This window comes from Pseudophryne corroboree, chromosome 12 (assembly GCF_028390025.1).
Source record: "Pseudophryne corroboree isolate aPseCor3 chromosome 12, aPseCor3.hap2, whole genome shotgun sequence".
NCBI lineage: Eukaryota > Metazoa > Chordata > Amphibia > Anura > Myobatrachidae > Pseudophryne > Pseudophryne corroboree.
The window spans coordinates 132,430,736-132,451,912 of record NC_086455.1 but is presented as its reverse complement, the minus strand read 5'-3'; the positions used below and the strand labels follow the sequence as shown (position 1 = coordinate 132,451,912).

Here is a 21,177-nt window from a genome sequence, read left to right as displayed (position 1 = left end):
AGGAAGGGAGACGAGGTGGAGGTGGGCAGAGGAGTGAGTTGAGAGTGGCAAAGAGGCGCCGGGGGTTGGAAGACTGGGAGGAGATGAGGTTCTTGAAGTATGACTGTTTAGCAAGAGAAAGGGCAGCACTGAAGGATGAGAGCATAAGTTTGAAATGGAGGAAGTCTGCCTTAGAGCGTGATTTCCTCCAGTGTCGCTCAGCAGTACGTGAGCATTTTTGCAGATATCTGGTGCATTTGGTGTGCCAGGGTTGAGGTGTTAATTTGCGAGGGTGAATAGTGGTTGGTGGAGCAATAGAGTCAAGAGCAGAAGTAAGGGAACATGAAGCTGCCAGGCTATTAACCAACTAGAATTAGTAATAGTTGGTTAATACAATAACCAGAGAGAGCAGTCAACTAAAACGGATTCTTATTTTAAGAATGAAAGATTTTTTTTAATGATAATTCATTATAACAACATCATAGCAGAGCAGCGGTGATCACTGGCTCTCCCAACTGCCCCCCTCCCGCGGGACACTGTGACCCGCGGTTGGGACAGCGGGATAGTGTCCGAATAGCGGGACTGTCCCGCTGAAATCAAGACAGTTGGGAGGTATGATAACGTACTGAAGAAGGGTGTGGAGGACAGACTAAAAAAGGGGAAGTTCTATAAGGTTAATTTCCTCTGTATACAGTACAGATGACTAAAATTGAAAAGTTGCCGGTATACAAGATCTTCTATTAACATTCAGACATATACTGAAATGTTTGGTTAGCTAGACAGAATAAGGATAAATAAAATGATATATTGATTCCCATTTGCTGTGTAGTGAAGAAGAATCTTTCTCACACATGGTAGCTACATCCTGTGTATTTGTTCCTCCGCTTTACAACTGGAAACAAAACAGTAACAAACAAGACTGGGTATTAACACACAGCCGAAAATGTAAGAGCCATATCCGCAAGCATGCAACCTCTAGGATTAGGGGAGTTTAATACATAGGGGCAGATTCAATTAGCCGAGAAGTTTACCATGCGGGTAAAGCTCTGGGTTTAACGCCCAGAGCTATTTAATTATTATGCATTTACCCTGCATGGTACATCCGCAAAAATGTGAGTTAACCGATAGAATTTATGGGTTACCCGGCGCATTAAGCCCCAGAGGGTGCATTTAAACACAGCTCCTGGGAATGAGTGCATCCTCTGGGGCTCAATAGCTGCGGTGTTGGCACTCAGTTGGACAGCTAATGGCAGAGCAATTAGCTGCAGGTAAAACTCTCTGCTAATTGAATCTGCCCCACGGAGTTACAGAGCACATAATACATATAGGTCTAGCCAGTCTGCAAGAGTAAATAGTGCTTAGTGGGCTGCTGTTTTGTTGATAGCCTTGGATATTAGTGTGAGTATTTTGTACTGTACTGTATAACAAACAAGTAACCAATATAGGGGGTAATTCCAAGTTAATCGCAGCAGGAAATTTTTTAGAAGTTGGGCAAAACCATGTGCACTGCAGGGGAGGCAGATATAACATGTGCAGAGAGAGTTAGATTTGGGTGGGTTATTTTGTTTCTGTGCAGGGTAAATACTGGCTGCTTTACTTTTACACTGCAATTTAGATTGCAGATTTAACTCACCACACCCATATCTCTCTCTCTCTGCACATGTTATATCTGCCTCCCCTGCAGTGCACATGGTTTTGCCCAATTGCTAACAAACTTGCTACTGCGATCAACTCAGAATTACCCCCATGGTGACTGACAAAGTGGATCAGCAGCAGAAAAATGTTTTATGAGGAAATTCAGTACAGACGCAGCATTGATGAAAGCCTGTTTAGAAGAAGGCCAGTAAGGAGACGGTTGCAATATCAATGCAGGATATAATGAGTGCATGAATAAATATATTTGCAGTGGCTTGCCTATGATATGTGCATATTCCTGAAATGTTTCTTAGATGTATATAAAAGGACATGGCTGCAGATTGAATATGAATGGTGAGTGATCTGGAGATTACAGGTAAATTTGGATATATTCCTGCATATAGACAATGCTGAAATCTGAAAGAGCTGATTAGCCAGACTGAAGAAGTTCTATGAGGTTAGGTGTGGCACAAAAAGTATGTGAGGTGTTTGTAGGCTCCTTAAGAAGCTGTGAGATGGGACTGTAGTTTGATAAAGAGTTTGGGTCAGGATTGTGGGGGGTTTTCAGAACAGGAGTAATCACGAACACTTACAATGATAAGATACCATGCTTACCGACATTCTGTCTGCTCTCTGCGGGAGAGAGCAGCCAGGTCGGCTCAAAGGGCGGGCGGGGGAGGTTGTGACGTAGAGGAGGGGGTGGACCGGAGGTGGGATGGGGGCGGAGCAAGGGTGGGGTCACAGTGACGCCTCCTTTAAGCCACGCCCCCCGCTCTGTAATGCCGCGATCACCGGCATTACACTGCAGGGAGCGTGGCTATGATGACGCGATTCAGCAAGAATCGCGTCATCAACTGCCCGGACCGCCCACTTTACACACTAAGTGGGCGGACGGGCAGGGGGGACCCCGCAAATCGGGAGACTTGCCTGCTCTTCCGGGGGGCCGGGAGGGTCACCCGATTTTCGGGAGCCTCCCGGCCATTCCGGGAGAGTAGGCAAGTATGCAAGATACTAGTTGAGAGATAAGCGAGATTACAGATTTTAGTTAAGGTTGGGATGAGCACAGAAGACAGGGGTCAAGTAATTTGTGAGGGTATAGGATAAACAGGAGAGGTAGTGGAGAAGGAAGAGAGTGTGCATACTTCATCAAATTTGTGAGACCAAATCAGGAGACAGAGGGTACAGGAAAGGAATTGAACAGGTTGCTTGCTGAGGAAGAAGATATCCGTTTCCTAACAGATCTTACTGATCTTGTTCTTGAAGTAGGAAGTAAAATCTTTTGCACAGATTGTACTAAGTGGGTTTGTTGTGGGAGGGTTTGAGAAGAGATTTGGAGGGTAATTCTGAGTTGTTAGCAGCAGGAACTTTGTTAGCATTTGGGCAAAACCATGTGCACTGCAGGGGGGACAGATATAACATGTGCAGAGAGAGTTAGATTTGGGTGGGTTATTTTGTTTCTGTGCAGGGTAAATACTGGCTGCTTTATTTTTACACTGCAATTTAGTTTGCAGATTGAACACACCCCACCCAAATCTAACTCTCTCTGCACATGTTATATCTGCCTCCGCTGCAGTGCACATGGTGTTGCCCAACTGCTAACAAAGTTCTTGCTGCGATCAACTCAGAATTACCCCCTTGATTATAATAAAATGGAGTTTTGATTAAAAACATAAGCAGAGATGGTTGATTGGAAATGCGTGTGTTTGGCAGCGTTCACAGCATTTCAATAGTAGAACTAGATAGGAGTTTAAGTCACTTATTAATACCCCTTTCAGACACAGCCTTTCAACCCAGGATATTGCTGGGGTTTGCGGCTCGCCAGGGGTCTCGGCTATGTGTGAACAGACCTGGGTCGCCTCTAGTGTGAATGGTGCAGCTCTAGTTTTTAGACCCATGTTGCACTGATAGTACTTGATTTTCTTAGCTAGATAGAATAAGGATAAGTAAAATTATATATTGATTCCCATTTGCTGTGTAGTGAAGTATAATCTTTCTCACACCCATATTGCACTGACAGTACTTGATTGGCTGTTTGGGGTTCCTGCAGAGGGTGTAGTAGGGTATGCCGGTGGCCGGGCTCCCGGCGACCAGCATACCGGCGCCGGAATTCCGACCGCCGGCATACCGACAGCTAGGCGAGCGCAAATGAGCCCCTTGCAGGCTCGCTATGCTCGCCACGCTGCGGGCACGGTGGCGCGCCACGCTATCTATTCTCCCTCCAGGGGGGTCGTGGACCCCCAAGAGGGAGAAAAAGTGTCAGTATGCCGGCTGTCGGGATTCCGGCGCCGGTATACTGTGCGCCGGGATCCCGACAGCCGGCAAACTGAAGACCACCCCTTTCTCACACCCATATTGCACTGACAGTACTTGATTGGCTGTTTGGAGTTCCTGCAGATGACCTCCTCTGCAGAAGCCAGAGCACAATTAGAGCAATGATTCACAGTGAATGCCAGGGAAGACACGGATTCAGTATGAACAAGTTCAACCAAGGAGTTTCCTGGGTCCAAGGTGTAGTGTGAAAGGGGGTCCCTGGCTTAGACACGGGTTAAGCAGTGTTCAAAAATCTGAGTCAGAGCCCTGGCTCATGTCTGAAAGGGGTTTAAGAAACAGGCCACATCTGATCCAACAGGCCAGCTGATCAAAAAAATAAATTTTCTCTGTGTCAGGCTAAATAAGAACCAGACCAGAATAATGGCCCTCATTCCGAGTTGTTCGCTCGGTATTTTTCATCGCATCGCAGTGAAAATCCGCTTAGTACGCATGCGCAATGTTCGCACTGCGACTGCGCCAAGTAACTTTACTATGAAGAAAGTATTTTTACTCACGGCTTTTTCTTCGCTCCGGCGATCGTAATGTGATTGACAGGAAATGGGTGTTACTGGGCGGAAACACGGCGTTTCAGGGGCGTGTGGCTGAAAACGCTACCGTTTCCGGAAAAAACGCAGGAGTGGCCGGGGAAACGGTGGGAGTGCCTGGGCGAACGCTGGGTGTGTTTGTGACGTCAACCAGGAATGACAAGCACTGAAATGATCGCACAGGCAGAGTAAGTCTGGAGCTACTCTGAAACTGCTAAGTAGTTAGTAATCGCAATATTGCGAATACATCGGTCGCAATTTTAAGAAGCTAAGATTCACTCCCAGTAGGCGGCGGCTTAGCGTGTGTAACTCTGCTAAATTCGCCTTGCGACCGATCAACTCGGAATGAGGGCCAATGTCCTAAAATCTGCCACACTAAACAATAGTTCATACACAGGTGATAACAACTGACAGGTAGTTACAATTACATATTGTAAAAAGCACAAATTGCTTTATTTATTATTATTTAATTACCAGTTACACATATTCCGCAGCGCTTTACAGAAAATATTTGGCCATTCACATCAGTCCCTGTTCCAGTGGAGCTTACACTCTATATTGTACACCACATGTACACGCACACACATTCACGCTAGGGTTAATTTTTGTTGGGATCCAATTAACCTACCAGTATATTTTTGGATTTTGGGAGGAAATCGGAGCACCCAGAGGAAACCCACTGCAAGTATGGGGAGAATATACAAACTCCACACAGTTAAGGTCATGGGGGTATCGAACCCATGACCTCAGTGCTGTGAGGCAGTACTGCTAACATCCGTACTGCACCATCCGTACTGCCCTGCCCCTTTATGAGCGGAAGCGTTCCTAGTATAGGGAAAATACCTATCATGATCACAACATTACTCAGATATTTTCAGTTCTGATGATATTTGTACTAAAGATCAGAGACGTCGGAACAGGGGGGGCAAGGGGGCAGCTTGCTTCCCCCCCAAACATGAGAGGCGCCAACGTGCAGTAGGAGCGATGTGCGGTCTGTTGAAAGAAAACACATCACAACCTCCGTGCAATGCAGGGAATGAGCAGTGGCAGCTCAGTCCCTCCCCCCGCAGGGGTAGTGGGTGCGATCCACTCTCCCTCCCTGCCCTCCACAGCGGCCGCCTCCCAAGCCGGCAGGGGTGGAGCCAGATGTGCAGGTCGCCTCACTACTTATTCAATGTTTGATCCAGTCTGGGACTGGCCCCTCCCCAGATCTATCACTCTCTGCCCACTTCTCTTCTCCCCTCTCCAGTCTCCACCCTCAGTACACCCTTCCTGTTCCCTATCCCCTCTCATGGATGCCCCCCCCCCACAGCACCAGAACTCCTGTAATCTCTCCCCCCTCATGGCTCCGAACTCCAACCCCCCCCATCCATGGCACCCCCTCTCCCACACACACCAGTACTCCTGTACTGTCCTCCCCCCCCCTACCCGCGGCATGCCGACACACAGGGACTATTCCCACTCGTGGGTGTCCACGACACCCGTAGAGTGGTAATAGAACCTGTGGCAAGCCACCAAGCCCGCAAGGGGCTCCGTTGCGCTTGCCCCCCCACGCCGGCATTCAGGCAGCCGGGATCCTGGGGTCAGTTTGCTGACCTTCAGGATCCCGACCGCTGGCAAAACAATCCCAACCCGTGGTGCCAATGTGATTTTCTTTCCCTGTGGGGAGCAATGTGATTTTTCTTTGCACTATGGGGAGCAATGGTTTGTTTGTTTTTTCTCACTGTGGGGAGCAATTTTTTTTTTCACTGTGGGGAGCAATGTGATTTTGTTTTCATTGTGGGGAGCAATGTGATTTGTTTCCCTGTAGGGAGCAATGTGATTTATTTTCCTGTGGGGAGTAATGTGTGTTTGTTTATGGACACAAATTTATGTGGGGGGTTTTCTGTGGAGGCCAATGTATATGTATTTGTTTTTTTCTGTGGAGGTCAGTGTATGTGTTTTTTTCCCCCTGTGGAATCCAATGTATGTGTTTTTTTCCCAGTGAGGCCAATGTGTGTGTGTGTGTGTGTGTGTGTGTGTGTGTGTGTGTGTGTGTGTGTGTGTGTGTGTGTGTGTGTGTGTGTTTTTTTCCTGTCTGTCCCTACGACCCTGCTACCCCTCTCTCTGTCCCTAATCCCCAGCTGCCTCTATCTGTCCCTACAGCCTCTCTCTGTCTATGTCCTTGCTGTCTCTATCTCTCCCTACGTCCTTGCTGCCTCTCTATGTCCCTACAACCCTGCTGCCTCTATCTGTCCCTACGTCCTTGCTGCCTCTCTCTGTCCCTACATCCCTGCTGGCCCTCTCTGTCCCTACTGCCCCTCTCTCTCTCCTTACGTCTCTGCTGCTCCTCCCTCTGTCCATACGTCCCTGCTGCCCCTCACTCTGTCCCTACATCCCTGTTGCCTCTCTCTGTCCCTATGGCCTCTCTCTGTTCCTACGTCCTTGCTGCCTCTCTCTGTCCCTACATCCCTGCTGGCCCTCTCTGTCCCTACTGCCCCTCTCTCTCTCCTTACGTCTCTGCTGCTCCTCCCTCTGTCCTTACGTCCCTGCTGCCCCTCACTCTGTCCCTACATCCCTGTTGCCTCTATCTGTCCCTATGGCCTCTCTCTGTCCCTACGTCCTTGCTGCCTCTCTCTGTCCCTACGTCCTTGCTGCCTCTCTCTGTCCCTACTGTCCCTCTCTCTCTCCTTACATCTCTGCTGCTCCTCCCTCTGTCCATACGTCCCTGCTGCCCCTCACTCTGTCCCTACATCCCTGTTGCCTCTATCTGTTCCTACAGATGGAGCCATGCTAATCGTGACTCCGTCTGTGCCTGGGCCTGTGCTAGTGGTCAGACTGCGGCATCCCGATAGTTGGAATTTACTTACCTTCCCCCCCATGCCCTCTAACCCACCCTATGCATAGCCTAAACCCCCCCCCCCCCCCCCCGCAGCCTAACCCTAACCCTCCCTGGTAGCGGCCAAACCTAACCCCGCCTCTCCGCAGCCTAAACCTAACCACCCCAGAGCGCAACCTAACCTCTTGCCCTACGGCTTACCTCTCCGGCGAAGCGGTGGATGAGCTTTCTGGATCCTGCTGTCGGGATTCCAGGGCCGGGCTGGAGACTCTATTCAGGATGCCAGTGTCGGCATTCCGAATAGTTTTGGGATTCCGGCATCGGTATTCTGACTGCTAGGCTCTCAACCGGATCCCCCTTGGACACCCTCTCTCTCACCCTGACAGTCTTTGTCTCTCGCTCCTCTCTTGCTCCCTGATAACCTCTCTTTCATTCTCCCCTCTTTCTCTCTCGCGCTCACTCCCCCCCCCTCTCTGCCTGACACCCTCTTTGTTTCTCTCTCACTCCCTCTCCTGCTCCCCTAAGTGGCATTGTAGTGACAGTGTCAGGGAGTGATGTGTGGGTGCGGGGGTTGCGGTGGGGTGTTGCATAGAGATGTATCCTTCCCACCGTGGTGTGGCCTCTTTTTTGTCCCGGTAGTACTGCCTCCTCCTCCCCGGTGGCGCCAAAATGAGGATCTTTCTTGCCTCCCCTAACCTATAAATGTTCTGATGCCCCTGCTAAAGGTCTTCTATATTTGTGAATGTTTTTATAATCTGCTGTCTATTTCTTTTTTTAAGATAAGCGGACCTTGAAGATGCATTTTCACCTATCACTCCTAATTCGTGCAACACTTCCAGCAACCACATGTGTCCCATCAAACAGGTCCGCAATCACTGTTTTAGAGGATATGCCCTAATCTGCTGCATTGATCACCAAGTGGAATTATTTGCCCTCAGCAGACAACAAGACTACCTCACTGGTAATCATTCAAAGCAGACACACTACTTATCTCCTTACGGCACCAGATATCCGGACATCTGCAGTCTATAACAAACCAAGCTTTCTGCTTAGCTTTGTGTCACTTTCCATACTATTTATTTTCTTTCTAAACGGTCATTTCTCTTTGTTTAATCAATATTTCTTCCCTGCCAAACGTTTGCAGAAATGCTTCCACTTTCCATCAGGAGCACAGCACACTGCTGGGGGGGTATCCACCAAGTGGAGATACAAATTCAATGGACTAGATTATACTGGACAAGAGAAAAGCACTGATTTGACGTAAATGTCACAATTATATAATTTGTGCGTGTGAGTGACAAGTGGCACAGCTTGTAGTGCCCTATAAAAAGGAAGTAATATTACGATAGAAGCAGGTCTGCGGTTAAGAGAAATGACATCTACAGACTTACACCAACCTCTAGTTCCTTGTAATCTTGGACAAGTTATGTGTCCATATGTTCCAGACACTATAAACTAAACTGTACTGAGCAGATGAACTAGTCTGAACAATTATGTGTAACCTCACATCCTTTAACAAAAACCATTTCCATATATCATTTATTTTTGTCCCCCGCTACAGAAAAGATTGGCTTATATTGCAAGTGATGGCTGAAACTGCATGACTATTGGTGCTAATGTACCACAGAGACAGTGCTTTTTGCCAGGAAAGAGAAAACACGATACAAAAATATACAGGAAACCATATGCGTTGATGTAGCCTTATCATTGTATGAAACTTAGAAGGAGAACACAAACTGAAGTAAAAAACCATGTAAATAGATATGGGTGTGGTATTGAAAGTCGACAGTAACTAGGTCGACAATGTCTAGGTCGACCACTATTGGTCGACAGTAACTAGGTCGACAGGGTGTCTAGGTCGACAGGGTCTTTAGGTCGACATGTTATAGGTCGACATGTCAAAAGGTCGACATGAGTTTTTAATGTTATTTTGGTGTCGTTTTCTTCGTAGAGTGACCGGGAACCCCAATTAGTGCACCGCTTCACTCGCCATGCTTCGGGCATGGTGCCTTCGCTCCGCTACCGCTTCGCTCGGCACAGATTACCGTTCCAATCGTAGTCCACGTGGATCGTTAAGTATGAAAAGGTTCAGAAAAAGAAAAAAATTGAGAAAAACTCATGTCGACCTTTTGACCTGTCGACCTAGAACATGTCGACCTAAAGACCCTGTCGACCTAGACACCCTGTCGACCTACTGTCGACCAATAGTGGTCGACCTAGACATTGTCGACCTAGTTACTGTCGACTTTCAGTCCGGATCCCAATAGATATACTGGAGCAAGATCATGTTTACTATTCCAAGCAACACAACAATCTTTACTTAATTATAAAAGGCTGCAAGCTACCTTTGCTCCGGCATTTACCATAGGGATGGTGATGACTGCCTATTCCTTCTATCTTACATTATATTCACAGTACATATATTTTAAGAAATAAACAGTTACAAACTTATTAGCAGGATCCAGGTAGAGAATACAAAGGAACTCGGGATAGACACAGCGGTATCCCAGTGGATTAAACACCTAACAATACAACTGTGTAATGGCAGACAGCGCAGTCACTCATCGGGGAATACCAGTCCTGTATTGGGGAATATTCTGTTCACACAAACAAGTCAAAATAAATCCAGTGCTATGGCTGGCTGTCACAGACTGAAGCTATCACCTCCATTTAAACATGCTGCAATCACTGAGAAGCAGACACAGGACTATTACTTTTAAAAACAGAAGTACAGGGCATATTGTTCTCCAAAGGGAAATTAAATCATTTCATTTCATTTAAGGATAAAGAGGACAATAGTGAAACAGTTTTGATAACTCACCAAAAGTTTGAATGCACATCTGTATGAGTTCTTCCAAGGTGGCTCCTTTAATCAGCTGTCCCAGAGGCATCATCATCCGTATGGGAGTAACCTGGGGGAGTTTGGGGTGAGAGGTGCAGTGGATGATTTGTTTTAACTCCAAGGCAAGTCTGGGGAGAGTGGTACAGCCATGAGCCGGTCTGCTGAGGAAGACAGGAACAGCAACTTAAAATCACATTGACAGTTCCACACATATTATTGGCCACAGCATGGAAATGTCAGGATCTATACAGTGCAGTACTAGATGATGGAACAGCACCTCCCTCTTCCTATACCTCCTCCTCCCATGCCAAACACAACCCAGTATTCACAGTTCTTTTCATAGGATAACAAATATCAAATATTAGGTAACTTAGAATGCCACAGATTTGTTTTAACATGTTTTTTTGTACTCAAGTCTCTGCTATTCCACATTGATTGCAAACCTGCCGGTCGTTACTCGCTAGGAAATCTGATTCTCCCAATGAAGATGTGCACAGATTTTTAATACACCCCCCTTGTCTCAGTTAAACATCACCAAAAAGCCCGAACGGCATGAACATTCAGCTCAATGTATAATTGATGAATTTCTCAGGAAAACAGTTTATCCACATTGTAACAGTCAGAGGAACTAGCCCTCACACATCATGTTATCAGTGCCATCCCTAAGGGGGGATCCTACGCATCCTCAAGGGCACGCCTGTAACCTGACAGTCAGGTGCCTTGATGACCGAGTGTGGGAAACCCTGCTGCCATAAGACATTGCTGTCCCAACTACAGTAGATCCCGGTATTGTACGAGAAAGACAAGACAGTGATTTGATGGTCAAACTACTATCTGGTACGCAGTTTATGTGGATAAAATGTCACTTAGGGGGTCATTCCGAGTTGATCGCTAGTGAAAAATGTTTGCAGTGATTAAGTGAAAAAGCGGCACTTCTGCGCATGCGGCGCAGTGCGCACGCGCGACGTACTTCCACAACGGGCAATGTATTTTTACACAAGGTCTAGCGACGCTTTTCAGTCGCAATGGCAGCCTCAGAGTGATTGACAGGAACGGGGCGTTTCTGGGTGTCAACTGACCGTTTTCTGGAAGTGTTCCAAAAAACGCAGGCGTGCCAGGAAAAACGCAGGCGCGGCTGGCCGACCGCAGGGCATGTTTGTGATGTCAAATCCGGAACTGAATGGTCTGAAGTGATCGCAAGCGCTGAGTAGGTCGGGAGCTACTCTGAAACTGCACAAAATTATTTTGTAGCCGCTGTGCGATCCTTTCGTTCGCACTTCTGCTAAGCTAAAATACACTCCCAGTGGGAGGCGGCATAGCATTTGCACGGCTGCTAAAAACAGCTAACGAGCGATCAACTCAGAACGACCCCCTAAATGCGCAGAGCTAAAATTACTACACCATAGAGTTTCCTTTCTCTGACTTGTAGATTCCGGCAACATATGAGGATTACAAGACAGTGAATTGATGTGCCCTGATTACAAGCTTTTATCTGGTACGCAGTTTATTGTGGGTAAAATATCACCACCCCTTCCTGGAAATACTACACCATAGGCGCTTGTTCCCTTCTTTCCTTTCGTCTACAGATTTTCGGGCTTTATACCTGAGTGCCTTTGTGGAACTGAGCGGCCGCCTAAAGAAAAAAGGAAGGTGTATTTGGACCTGAATAACGGACGGTGGTCCGTGGACTGGACCTTATAAGTAAAGGACCTACTATAGAGAAGCGCACTGATCTAAAACTCTTTATTGACCTAATATATATATACATACACACACACACAGTACTGTGGAAAAGTTTTAGGCGAGTGTACTAAGAATGCTTTAAAAAATAGAAGTGTTAATAGTTTATTTTGATCAATTAACAAAATGCAAAGTGAATGAACAGAAGAGAAATCTAAATCAAATCAATATTTGATGTGACCACGCTTTGCGTTCAAAACAGCATCAATTCTACTAGGTACACTTGCACACAGTTTTTGAAGGAACTCGGCAGGGAGGTTGTTGTTCCAAACATCTTGGAGAACTAACCACAGATCTTCTGTAGATGTAGGTTTGCTCAAATCCTTCTGTCTCTTTATGTAATCCCAGACACACTCGAGGCTAAATGTAATAGGGTGTGATTTCGGAAAACGTGCGATTTTTACCGCAAATTCACATGTTTTCCCAAAAATCGCAAGTTTTTAACGTATACCAAAAATCGCAAGTGGAAAATTGTATCCAGATGTTTTCCCATTGAAAATCGCAAATGTAACAGGATGCGATTTTTTTTACTTGCACACAAAACCTTACCAAAAATCGCCAGAATAATAGACCAGGTTTAAACTGGCGATTTTTGGAAAAACATGCACAGATCAGTGAGATCCGTGCATGCTTCTGTCTATGAAAGTAAAGAAAGTGTTAAAATATAATAAAAAAATCGATGTGCAGGTTCCCCCCCAAAAGCATAACCAGCCCTGGGCTCTTTGAGCTGTTCTTGGTTGCAAAAATACAGGGGGGAAAAATTGATTGGGGGTTCACCGTATTTAAACAACCAGCACCGGACTCTTGCACCAGTCCTGGTTCCAAAAATACGAGGGACAAAAGAAGTAGAGGTCTCCCGTATTTTTTTAAACCAGCACCGGGCTCCACTAGCCAGGGAGGTGATGCCATAGCCAGGGGACACTTTTATATAGGTCCCTGCGGCCAAAGCATCACTCCCCCCAACTAGTCACCCCTGGCCGGGGTTCCCTTGGGGGAGTTGGGACCCCTAAAATAAAGGCCCCCTCCCTCTCCAGGCACCCAAGGGCCAGAGATGAAGCCCAGGGCTGTCCTCAGCACCCCTGGGCGGTGGATGCCGGGCTGATAGCCAGGAAAGTGTTAAAAAATAAAATTTTACTCACCAGTAAATCTATTTCTCGTAGTCCGTAGTGGAGCTGGGGACTCCGTAAGGACCATGGGGAATAGACGGGCTCCGCAGGAGACTGGGCACTCTAAGAAAGATTTAGTACTACTGGTGTGCACTGGCTCCTCCCTATATGCCCCTCCTCCAGACCTCAGTTAAGGAAACTGTGCCCGGAAGAGCTGACATTACAAGGAAAGGATTTTGGAATCCAGGGTAAGACTCATACCAGCCACACCAATCACACCGTATAACTTGTGATAACATACCCAGTTAACAGTATGAACAACAACAAAGCATCAACCACGGATGCCAACATGACATAACCCTTTATTAAGCAATAACTATATACACGTATTGCAGAAAGTCCGCACTTGGGACGGGCACCCAGCATCCACTACGGACTACGAGAAATAGATTTACCAGTGAGTAAAATTTTGTTTTCTCTAACGTCCTAGTGGATGCTGGGGACTCCGTAAGGACCATGGGGATTATACCAAAGCCCCCAAACGGGCGGGAGAGTGCGGATGACTCTGCAGCACCGAATGGGCAAACACAAGGTCCTCCTCAGCCAGGGTATCAAACTTGTAGAATTTTGCAAACGTGTTTGAACCCGACCAAGTAGCTGCTCGGCAAAGCTGTAATGCCGAGACCCCTCGGGCAGCCGCCCAAGAAGAGCCCACTTTCCTTGTGGAATGGGCTTTTATCGATTTTGGATGTGGCAATCCAGCCGCAGAATGAGCCTGCTGAATCGTGTTACAGATCCAGCGAGCAATAGTTTGCTTTGAAGCAGGAGCACCCAGCTTTTTGGATGCATACAGGATAAACAGCGAGTCAGTTTTCCTGACTCCAGCCGTTCTGGCCACATAAATCTTCAAAGCCCTGACTACATCCAGCAACTTGGAATCCTCCAAGTCACGAGTAGCCGTAGGCACCACAATAGGTTGGTTCAAATGAAAAGATGACACCACCTTCGGCAGAAATTGTGGACGAGTCCGCAATTCTGCCCTGTTCACATGGAAAACCAGATAGGGGCTTTTACATGACAAAGCCGCCAATTCTGACACACGCCTAGCCGAAGCTAAGGCCAATAGCATGACCACCTTCCACGTGAGATACTTTAGCTCCACGGTCTTAAGTGGCTCAAACCAGTGGGATTTCAGGAAACCCAACACCACATTGAGATCCCAAGGTGCCACTGGTGGCACAAAAGGGGGCTGAATATGCAGCACTCCTTTAACAAACGTCTGAACCTCAGGAAGAGAAGCCAGTTCTTTTTGAAAGAAAATGGATAGGGCTGAAATCTGGACCTTTATGGACCCCAACTTCAAGCCCATAGTCACTCCAGACTGTAGGAAGTGCAGGAACCGGCCCAGCTGGAATTCCTCTGTAGGAGCCTTCCTGGCCTCACACCAGGCAACATATTTTCGCCATATACGGTGATAGTGTTTTGCTGTCACGTCCTTCCTAGCCTTTATTAGCGTAGGAATAACTTCATCCGGAATGCCTTTTTCCGCTAGGATCCAGCGTTCAACCGCCATGCCGTCAAACGCAGCCGCGGTAAGTATTGGAACAGACAGGGCCCCTGTTGCAACAGGTCCTGTCTGAGAGGCAGAGGCCATGGGTCCTCTTTGAGCATTTCTTGCAGTTCCGGGTACCAAGTCCTTCTTGGCCAATCCGGAACAATGAGTATTGTTCTCACTCCTCTTTTCCTTACGATTCTCAGCACCTTGGGTATGAGAGGAAGAGGAGGAAATACATAGACCGACTGGAACACCCACGGTGTCACTAGTGCGTCCACGACTATCGCCTGAGGGTCCCTTGACCTGGTGCAATACCTTTTTAGCTTTTTGTTGAGGCGGGACGCCATCATGTCCACCTGTGGCAGTTCCCATCGATTTTCAATCTGCGTGAAGACTTCTTGATGAAGTCCCCACTTTCCCGGGTGGAGGTCGTGCCTGCTGAGGAAGTCTGCTTCCCAGTTGTCCACTCCCGGAATGAACACTGCTGACAGTGCTTGCACGTGATTCTCCGCCCAACGAAGAATCCTGGCGGCTTCCGCCATCGCCACCCTGCTTCTTGTGCCGCCCTGGCGGTTTACATGAGCCACTGCGGTGATGTTGTCTGACTGAATCAGCACCGGTTGGTCGCGAAGCAGAGGCTCCGCTTGACTCAGGGCGTTGCATATGGCCCTTAGTTCCAGGATATTGATGTGCAGACAAGCCTCCTGACTTGACCACAGCCCTTGGAAGTTTCTTCCCTGAGTGACTGCCCCCCATCCTCGGAGGCTTGCATCTGTGGTCACCAGGACCCAGTCCTGTATGCCGAACCTGTGGCCCTCTAGAAGGTGAGCACTCTGCAGCCACCACAGAAGAGACACCCTGACCCTGGGGGACAGGGTGATCAGCCGATGCATCTGAAGATGCGATCCGGACCACTTGTCCAACAGATCCCACTGAAAGATCCTCGCATGGAACCTGCCGAAGGGAATGGCTTCGTATGATGCCACCATCTTTCCCAGGACTCGCGTGCAGTGATGTACCGACACCTGTTTCGGTTTTAAGAGGTCTCTGACTAGAGTCACGAGCTCCTGAGCCTTCTCCGCCGGGAGAAACACCTTCTTCTGGTCTGTGTCCAGAATCATGCCCAGAAAGGGCAGACGCGTCGTAGGAATCAGCTGCGACTTTGGGATATTCAGAATCCAGCCGTGCTGTTGCAACACTTCCTGAGAGTGTGCTACGCTGACCAGCAACTGCTCTCTGGACCTCGCCTTTATGAGGAGATCGTCCAAGTATGGGATAATTGTGACTCCTTGCTTTCTCAGGAGCACCATCATTTCCGCCATTACCTTGGTAAATATTCTCGGTGCCGTGGAGAGCCCAAACGGCAACGTCTGGAATTGGTAATGACAGTCCTGTACCACAAATCTGAGGTACTCCTGATGAGGTGGATAAATGGGGACATGCAAGTAAGCATCCTTGATGTCCAGAGACACCATAAAATCCCCCTCTTCCAGGCTTGCAATGACCGCTCTGAGCGATTCCATTTTGAACTTGAATCTTTTCAGATAAATGTTCAGGGACTTTAAATTCAATATGGGTCTGACCGAACCGTCCGGTTTCGGTACCACAAACATTGTGGAATAGTATCCCCTTCCCTGTTGAAGGAGGGGAACCTTTACCACCACCTGCTGGAGATATAACTTGTGAACTGCCGCTAACACTACCTCCCTTTCCATGGGGGAAGCTGGCAGGGCCGATTTGAGGTAACGGTGAGGAGGCATCACTTCGAATTCCAGCTTGTATCCCTGAGACACAATCTGTATAGCCCAGGGATCCACCTGTGAGCGAACTTACTGGTGGCTGAAATTTCGGAGACGCGCCCCCACCGCTCCTGGATCCACTTGTGGAGCCCCAGCATCATGCGGTGGATTTGGTGGAAGCCGGGGAGGACTTCTGTTCCTGGGAACTAGCTGTATGGTGCAGCTTCTTTCCTCTACCCCTGCCTCTGGCAAGAAAGGATGCACCTCTGACTTTCTTGCTTTTTTGTGACCGAAAGGACTGCATTTGGTAATACGGTGCTTTCTTAGGCTGTGAGGGAATATATGGCAAAAAATTTGACTTCCCAGCCGTAGCTGTGGAAACTAGGTCTGAGAGACCGTCCCCAAACAATTCCTCACCCTTGTAAGGTAAAACCTCCATGTGCTTTTTGGAGTCGGCATCACCTGTCCATTGCCGAGTCCACAGGACCCTTCTGGCAGAAATTGATATTGCATTTATTCTAGAGCCCAGTAGGCAAATGTCCCTCTGGGCATCCCTCATATATAGGACAGCGTCTTTTATATGCCCCAGGGTCAGTAAAATAGTATCCTTGTCCAAGGTATCCAGTTCCTCAGACAGATTATCTGTCCATGCTGCTACAGCACTACACATCCAGGCCGACGCAATTGCCGGCCTCAGTAGAGTACCTGAATGTGTATAAACAGACTTCAGGATACTTTCCTGCTTCCTATCCGCAGGATCCTTTAGGGAGGCCGTATCCTGTGACGGCAGGGCCACCTTCTTAGATAAGCGTGTCAGAGCTATGTCTACCCTAGGGGAGGATTCCCAGCGCATCCTGTCCGTTGGCGGGAAAGGGTACGCCATAAGTAACCTTTTGGAAATCAGCACTTTCCTATCGGGGGAATCCCACGCTTTTTCACATAACTCATTTAACTCATGTGAAGGGGGAAAAGTCACCTCTTGCTTTTTCTCCCCAAACATATAAACCCTCTTGTCAGGGACAGGGTTTACCTCTGATATGTGCAATACATCCTTCATTGCTATAATCATGTAGCGGATGGCTTTAGCCATTTTAGGCTGCAATTTTGCATCATCGCCATCGACACTGGAGTCAGAATCCGTGTCGATATCTGTGTCAACAATTTGGGATAGTGGGCGCTTCTGAGACCCTGACGGCCTCTGCGCTGTAGGATCAGGCATGGGCTGAGACCCCGACTGTCCCAAGGTTTCAGCTTTATCCAACCTTTTATGCAAGGAGCTTACATTATCATTTAACACCTTCCACATATCCATCCAATCAGGTGTCGGCGCCATCGGCGGAGACACGTCATTTATTTGCACCTGTTCTGCCTCCACATAGCCCTCCTCGTCAAACATGTCGACACAAGCGTACCGACACACCACACACACAGGGGATGCTCTATATGAGGACAGGACCCCCACAAGGCCTTTTGGGGAGACAGAGAGAGAGTATGCCAGCACACACCCCAGCGCTATATGACCCAGGAATCACACAGTAACTTAGTGTTTACCCAGTAGCTGCTGTATATATGAATAATGCGCTAAATTTATGTGCCCCCCCTCTCTTTTTACCCTCTTTCTACCGTGAGTCTGCAGGGGAGAGCCTGGGGAGCTTCCTCTCAGCGGAGCTGTGGAGAGAAAATGTCGCTGGTGAGTGCTGAGGAAGAAGCCCCGCCCCCTCAGCGGCGGGCTTCTGTCCCGCGATTTTGTGTAAAAATAATGGCGAGGGCTCATGCATATTACAGTGCCCAGCTGTATATATGCTGCTTTTTGCCAGGAGGTACTCAATTGCTGCCCAGGGCGCCCCCCCCTGCGCCCTGCACCCTACAGTGACCGGAGTGTGTGGGTTAGTGTGGGAGCAATGGCGCACAGCTGCAGTGCTGTACGCTACCTCATATGAAGACAGGAGTCTTCTGCCGACGATTTTGACGTCTTCTTGCTTCAACCCGCCGGCTTCTGTCTTCTGGCTCTGCGAGGGGGACGGCGGCGCGGCTCCGGGAACGGACGACCAAGGTTAAGTTCCTGTGTTCGAACCCTCTGGAGCTAATGGTGTCCAGTAGCCTAAGAAGCGCAACCTAGCCGCAGTTAGTAGGTTTGCTTCTCTCCCCTCAGTCCCACGTAGCAGAGAGTCTGTTGCCAGCAGATCTCTCTGAAAATAAAAAACCTAACTAAAATACTTTCTTATTAGCAAGCTCAGGAGAGCTCACTAAAATGCACCCAGCTCCTTCCGGGCACAGATTGTAACTGAGGTCTGGAGGAGGGGCATAGAGGGAGGAGCCAGTGCACACCAGTAGTACTAAATCTTTCTTAGAGTGCCCAGTCTCCTGCGTAGCCTGTCTATTCCCCATGGTCCTTACGGAGTCCCCAGCATCCACTAGGACGTTAGAGAAATAATACTGTCTTTTGCTGTGGAACTACAGGTCCAAGCAAGCCTTCACCACATGATTGTACTTAGAGAACCACAAGTACCAGCATGCGGGGCATTAAAGGGCCCGCTGGTACCTGCAGTTCCACAACAAAAGAAATATTACAGTAAACATACAGACACCATGTCAGTAAAACTTTAATAAAACATACTTACCTACATCCAATGTAGCCATTCACATCCACTAGTCCTGTAGCATCCACGATCGCTGTAAAATAAAAATAAAAAAATACTCACCTACCCCTTGTCTCTCTAGTCCTCTTCTTTCCTTCCCTGTAGGCATCCCAGGGGTTAAAAAAAAAAAAAGAGAGAGAGAGAAACCCGGTCCAACGCACATGGTTTCTCTTTCCCCGAATGCCGGGACCCCTCCCGTGACTCCTGTCACTAAAGGACCCGGCAGCCAATCAGGGAGCGCCACGTCATAGCGCACTTCTGATTGGCTGAGCACTCCTGGCCTGTCAGTCAAGCGGAGGCTATAGTGTATAATGGAGGAGCGCACTCTCCATTATACTCTATGGTGGGAATCCTGCGGACTGTAGTAGACTGCAGGGTTAATTGAGGTCACCCACAAGAGCACACTACTACATCTAGCCTTCGTTGCTGTTGAGATAAGAGCTCTGTGTGGGCTATACCATCACTTCAAGGACTCCTTGTTCTTCTTTATGCTAAAGATAGTTCTCAATGACATTAGCTGTATGTTTGAGGTCCTGCTGCAGAATAAATTTGTAGCCAATCAGACGCCTCCCTGATGGTATTGCATGATGGATAAGTACCTGCCTGTATTTCTCAGCATTTAAGCACAAAGAAACGAGCAACGTTGAGGACAGTAGACGCAGTAGTTGGACAAGAAAACTTAGTGCATTAGATGAAAGACACATCATGCTTACTTCCCTTTGAAATCGGAAGATATCCAGCTGTGCCATCAGCTCAGAACTGGCAGAAACCAGTGGGACCCAGATACACCCATCTACTGTTCAGATAAGTCTGGCCAAAAGTGGTCTTCAAGGAATTATGCCACCCATAATGGTAGAAAGTTCAAGTGTAGAACTACAAAGGGTATTTCGGCCTACGTGCCTGGAGGTAAGGGATACCTGGCGATGCTGGGTCGATCCCCACCTCCTACTGAAACCACAAAAGAGAAGAGAGGAGGCCTCTTGTGAGCAAGCATGCACTGCAACACGCATGCTTAGAAGACACCTGTGTTCTACTCTTTTGAAAGCACAGTGGGGGAGGCCCACAAGCATTCGCATATCTATAATGGGTGCAGGTTGTGCAGTGCACATGTGTCCCTGGGTCAAGGGAGGCCCTGCACTGCACCTTGCACCCAGAATGCTATGGGAGAAATGTACTAAGCTTCAAAAAGGAGATTTATTGTGGACTTACCATGGTTAAATCTGTTTCTGCAAGGTACATTGGTTCCACAGGGAAACATCGGGTTGTAAAGATGGATCTTGATCCAGGCACCAACAGGCTAAAGCTATAGACTGTCCCAGGATGCATTGGGACCTCCTCTATAATCCCGACTCCAGGCACTGTGAGCTCAATTTCGTTAACCAGTCCAATGCAGGGGCAGGTAAAAGAGAAGGTAGATGTTAGTCACATAGAACCACATTCTCACGACAGGAGAAGGGAATAGCGGCTAATGCCATACAAACCCATAGAAGCTAAGTGCGTCAGGGTGGGCGCCCTGTGGAACCAATGTACCTCGCAGAAAGAGATTTAACCATGGTAAGTCTACCATAAATCTCCTTTTCTGCAGCGAAGTACATTGGTTTCCACAGGGAAACATTGGGGATGTCCTAAAGCAGTTCCTCATGGGAGGGGATGCGCCGTAGCGGGTATAAGAACCCGGCGTCCATAGGAAGCATCCTGGGATGCAGAAGAATTGAAGTCATAGAATGAACATGTTCACTGAGGACCACGTAGCCGCCTTGCACAATTGTTCAGCGGACGCGCCACGGCGGGCCGCCCAAGGAGGTCCAACAGACTGAGTAGAATGGGCTTTGGTAGCAGCAGGAGCTGGGAGTCCAGCCTGCGCATAGGCTTGTGCAATCATCATTCTAATCTGGCCAAGGTTTGCTTATTCACAGGCCAGCCACGTTTGTGAAAACCAAAAAGTACAAAAAGGGCATCTGACCTTCTGATAGAGGCAGTACTCTCCACATAAATATGGAGAGCCTGTACCACATCCAAAGACAGCTCTTTGGAGGACAAGTCCGAAGAGATAAAGGCAGGAATCACAATCTCTTGGTTAAGGTAAAAAGATGACACCACCTTAGACAAAAAACCAGGGTGAGTTCTAAGAACTGCCTGGGGACGGTGAAATATCAGAAAGGGTGGACAACAGGACAAAGCTCCTAGGTCTGACACCCTTCTAGCAGAGGCAATAGCCAGTAGGAACTGGACCTTGACCATGAGCCATTTAAGGTCCACTGACACAAGA

At 48.1% G+C, this 21,177-nt stretch overlaps 1 protein-coding gene across 5 annotated transcripts in view; it reads right to left on the bottom strand.

Annotated features, from left to right (window-relative positions):
• The window catches only part of RASGRP1 (RAS guanyl releasing protein 1), a 152,388-nt gene that overhangs the window by 54,349 nt on the left and 76,862 nt on the right, over positions 1 to 21,177 (bottom strand). For 3 of the 5 annotated variants that reach the window (XM_063948040.1, XM_063948037.1, XM_063948039.1), the window contains exon 2: positions 10,109 to 10,290. In XM_063948040.1, coding sequence (XP_063804110.1) covers positions 10,109 to 10,184 — 76 coding nt within the window. In that variant the 5' untranslated portion in view covers positions 10,185 to 10,290. The remainder of the gene's footprint in view (positions 1 to 10,108; positions 10,291 to 21,177) is intronic. The other 2 variants (XM_063948041.1, XM_063948038.1) reach the window with 1 other exon arrangement.